Source organism: Solanum pennellii, chromosome 11 (genome assembly GCF_001406875.1).
Source record: "Solanum pennellii chromosome 11, SPENNV200".
NCBI lineage: Eukaryota > Viridiplantae > Streptophyta > Magnoliopsida > Solanales > Solanaceae > Solanum > Solanum pennellii.
In genome coordinates, this window is record NC_028647.1 from 53,506,329 (window position 1) to 53,510,351 (window position 4,023).

Here is a 4,023-nt window from a genome sequence, read left to right on the forward strand (position 1 = left end):
TTTGGTTTGTGCTCAAACCATTCCAGTTCCCTATTAATTTCCCTAAGCCTCTTCTTCATCATATTCTACCTCTTGACTTGGTGATTCAAGAATAAACAACTCTTTGAAATCAGGGAGTGAATTCCGCATGCATGTCATGTTATCAAAGCCGACATTTATAGAACTGACTGATATCCTCAATAACTTCTTCAATGTCTTCAAGAGTGAACCAATCTTTCAATTCTGGACGCTGAGGTTTGATAAAAGAATGAGAAATATGGGGATCAGTTATGGCAACAACCAGTCAATCCTTTTGTGGTTCTTAGATTTATCTCCATTTCTCTTGCTTTGTTTGTATCCGAGGCCAGAGGTGCCTTGGTTTCCTAAGAGAGTAATGGGATCCACGATTCCTTGCGAATATACTCCCAAACCTTTACTGGGTTGATAACCATATTTGAGCATCGTCGTTGCTACCATTGAAGCGGAAGAAGAGATACATGATTGGATGATAGATTCTCCTTATTTAAAACGATCGACTGATACAACCTCAAAAGACTTGTAAACAACAGAATCACATCCTTCCTTTGCCTCAATGTATGGGACGGATGGATCTCTATAAATAGGTGAATCATCTTCCCCATGAACACTGATTCCCTGATTGTTGTATTCAAACTTGACAACTTGATGTAGAGTTGATGGGACGGCTCGAGCCATGTGGATCCATGGCCTCCCTAGTAGAAAATTATCAGATCTTTCCATATCCATTACTTGGAACACAATCATAAAGACTACTGGCCCAACTGTCATGTTTAACTTGATTTCACCAATGGTATCCCTCCTTGAGCCGTCATAAGCTCGCATAAATACATTACTGGGGCGAATTCTGTCAGTGTTAACTTTCAAGCTTTGCAGCGTAGAAAGAGGATATATGTCTACCCCTGACCCTCCATCTATCATGACCCTCATTACATAGTAACCTTCACATGTCACTGTGAGATGCAAAGCTTTGTTGTGTCCAGCTCCCTTCTTGGGTAACTCATCATTAGTGAAAGTGATGGCGTTTGACTCGAAGACGCGTTTGGTCATATTCTCCAACTGATTTACTGTGGTCTCTTTTGGCACATGTGCTTCATTCAAAACCTTATTCAACGCAAAATGATGTTCTTCTGAGTACAAAAGTAGAGACAACAGTAAAATCTGTGCAGGCGTCTTCTTCAATTGTTCCACGACAGAGTATTCTGGAACGTTATGCTTTTTTAGAAATTCTACATTTTCTTCTTCAGTAACTGCTTTCTTTAGTGGTACTTGGATATTTTCAGTCATCTTTCCTTTTCTTAATTCTTCTGGAGAATAACATCTTCCAGAGCGTGTCAAACCCCCCGCTTCATCAACTTCTTCGACAATCTCCTTTCCATAAACTACTGCGGTTTTGTTATAGTTCCAAGGGACAGCCTTTGAATCAATTACTGGAAGTTGTTGAACGGGCTTAACAAAAATAGGCTCTTTCAACTTGGTCAAGCCACTTTGGTCATGTTGTGTTAATGAAAAGCCTTTTGATACTTATAACTTTGGCATAGCTGCTCGAACTTCAATCCCCTTTGGAACCCCCGGGACGCACAAGACTTTGGTGTCAAGATTGACACCTTCCACACTCAGAGATGCAACTGGTCCTAAACTCTTCATTGACTTGTCTTTTTCTCCGATCTTCCTAAACAACTTTCCCATTTTGCTGAGGAGTTTGTACTTTTGGTCATCACAAACCATACCCACTAAGTTGTTTTCAGCTGGAAGTGGGTTATTGGTCACATTGGGAGTGTTTTGATCATCTGTCACAACAACAACTCCATGCTCGATCAGCTTCTCTATTTCTCCCTTCAAGGTCCAACAATTATCAGTGTTGTGTCCTGGGGCTCCTGAATGGTATTCACATCTTTCATTGGCTTGGAAACCTGGAGCATTTGGATTCAGACAATATGGTGGGATACACTCAATTGCTCCTATCTTTCTTAACTTTTGAAACAAGCTGGAGTACGACTCTCCTAATGGAGTGAATTTCTTTCTCTGTGCTTTATCTTGAGCATAATTCTGCATAAGAGGAGAGTTGTAAGGGACCTGATACGGTGGCCGTTGTGGACGAAAGTTTCCTTGAGATGGGGCCCGAAAATGTGGGCGATTGGGAGGATGTACATATGACTGAGCATTTAAGACCGTGTACGGAGATGGAGATACTGGATATTGAGGGGCATAAGGGTAGTAATGTTGAGGATAGCTAAGTTGTCTCCGAACTGATGTGTAAGGGCAATTAGACTTTCTCTGAGCTCCCCTTGACCCTGATGCCAGTGAAATAACTTCCTCTTTCCTTTTACGATTTCCAAAACTTGTTGAACCACCTTGAATGGCCTGTGTGGTAGCTTTGATTGCTGTCTGGCTCACGATCCTTCCTGTTTTGAGACAACTTTCGACCATTTCCCCATTTTGATTGTTGTGTGAAACGGTCTTCCCATTGCGGCTGTGAGGTGGTGGAAGTAGTCAGGATCTTGAGCCTCTATGAAGATATCAACCAATTCTTGCTCATTTAATGGGGGCATGACTCGGGCTTCTTGTTCCCTTCATTTGATAGCATATTCTCTGAATCTTTCGCTTGGTTTTTTTCTTGTATTGGAGAGTGTATTACGATCTGGCATAATGTCAACATTGTACTGAAATTGTCTAACAAAATCTTGAGCCATATCATCCCATATGTGCCAGTGAGAAATCTCGTGGTCTATAAACCATTCTGAGGCAACACCAGTCAGGCTCTCACCAAAATAAGCCATGAGCAATTCTTCTTTACCCCCTGCACCCCGAAGTTGATTACAGTATCTCTTCAGATGGGCTGTGGGATCACCGTGTCCATCATACTTATCAAACTTAGGGGTTTTGAACCCAGGTGACAGGTGGACATTTGGGAACATACACAAGTCTTTGAATGCGACACTTTTGTGCCATCCTAACCCTTGCATGCTCTTCATGTGTTGCTCGATGCTTTTCATTTTTATCAACAGTTCTTCTTGCTCTGAGCCTGGAGTGGGCCTCTCAACATCAATGGGGGAGCCGAATTGAAAAGAGTTAGGGCCCCCAAATGCTATCCCAGGAGTATAGTACTGCTCCAAATATATCTTTATGAACGTTAAGTATGAAGTCTAAGTATACTTCAAATAGAATGCAAAAGTTTTTAATTTTTCACAAATTTTAATTGATGACATGTTATGACGTACGCTAAAAGGCTTTTTTGAGTCCAAGAGGAGTATGACGCCGGTTGCATCTGGGGTGTACTCTTCGGGTGTGACAAAATTCGTGGTCTAGCATCAATTAAGGTATAATCTTCATCCTTGAATCTCTTTTCTTTAAGGAGCCAATCTTCAAAGTGATTTCTAATGTCTTTCAAAGATGAACTTGTCCAATTTTGTAATCTATCCATGGGTTCTTGCATTAAATGTTTTAAATCATTTAATATTTATTGAATTGTTTTTAATTAGATGATTTTAACCTAAAATATCTATGAACCCATGTAATTCATGTAACCTTAGATTTGACTACTTTATGGGTGATTTGATTATGTCTTAATGCTATTGAATTCTTCTGTAGTTTGATTAGGGCTATTAAATTATGAACGAATCATGATAGAATTGTTTGTTGGCGGCCCTAATTTCATAAATTAATGTTGTATTATACTTGATTCATTATTTATTGTGATTATTAGGTTGAATTGATGAATGTGGCCATTGGTAAGGGCCTTGGTATATTGTGTTGGAAGAATTGACTATGAATTGAAGTTGTGAGGTTGAATTCATGCTATGTTGATCTAACTTTCTCTAAATTGTGTAGAATAGGCCTTAGATTGTAATGATGTTTGGTATGGTCCACTTATGATAGCGTTATTATCTACTATACTTGTGACTAATGTAGCCTTTTCGGCATTACTTTATAAATTTTGAATGATGTGGCCTCGTCGGCATTACTTCAAGTGTTATGGATTTATCATGTTATAACTCGATTATGTGG

At 39.7% G+C, this 4,023-nt stretch overlaps 1 protein-coding gene across 1 annotated transcript; it reads right to left on the reverse strand.

Annotated features, from left to right (window-relative positions):
* Window positions 1-498: 498 nt before the first annotated feature.
* On the reverse strand, window positions 499-2,445 carry LOC107003945. Its single transcript, XM_015202183.1, has 2 exons — window positions 1,547-2,445; window positions 499-1,501 (listed from the first exon to the last, which is right to left on the reverse strand). Exons 1-2 carry the CDS (start codon window positions 2,443-2,445, stop codon window positions 499-501), a joined length of 1,902 nt encoding a protein of 633 aa, XP_015057669.1.
* Window positions 2,446-4,023: the final 1,578 nt, after the last annotated feature.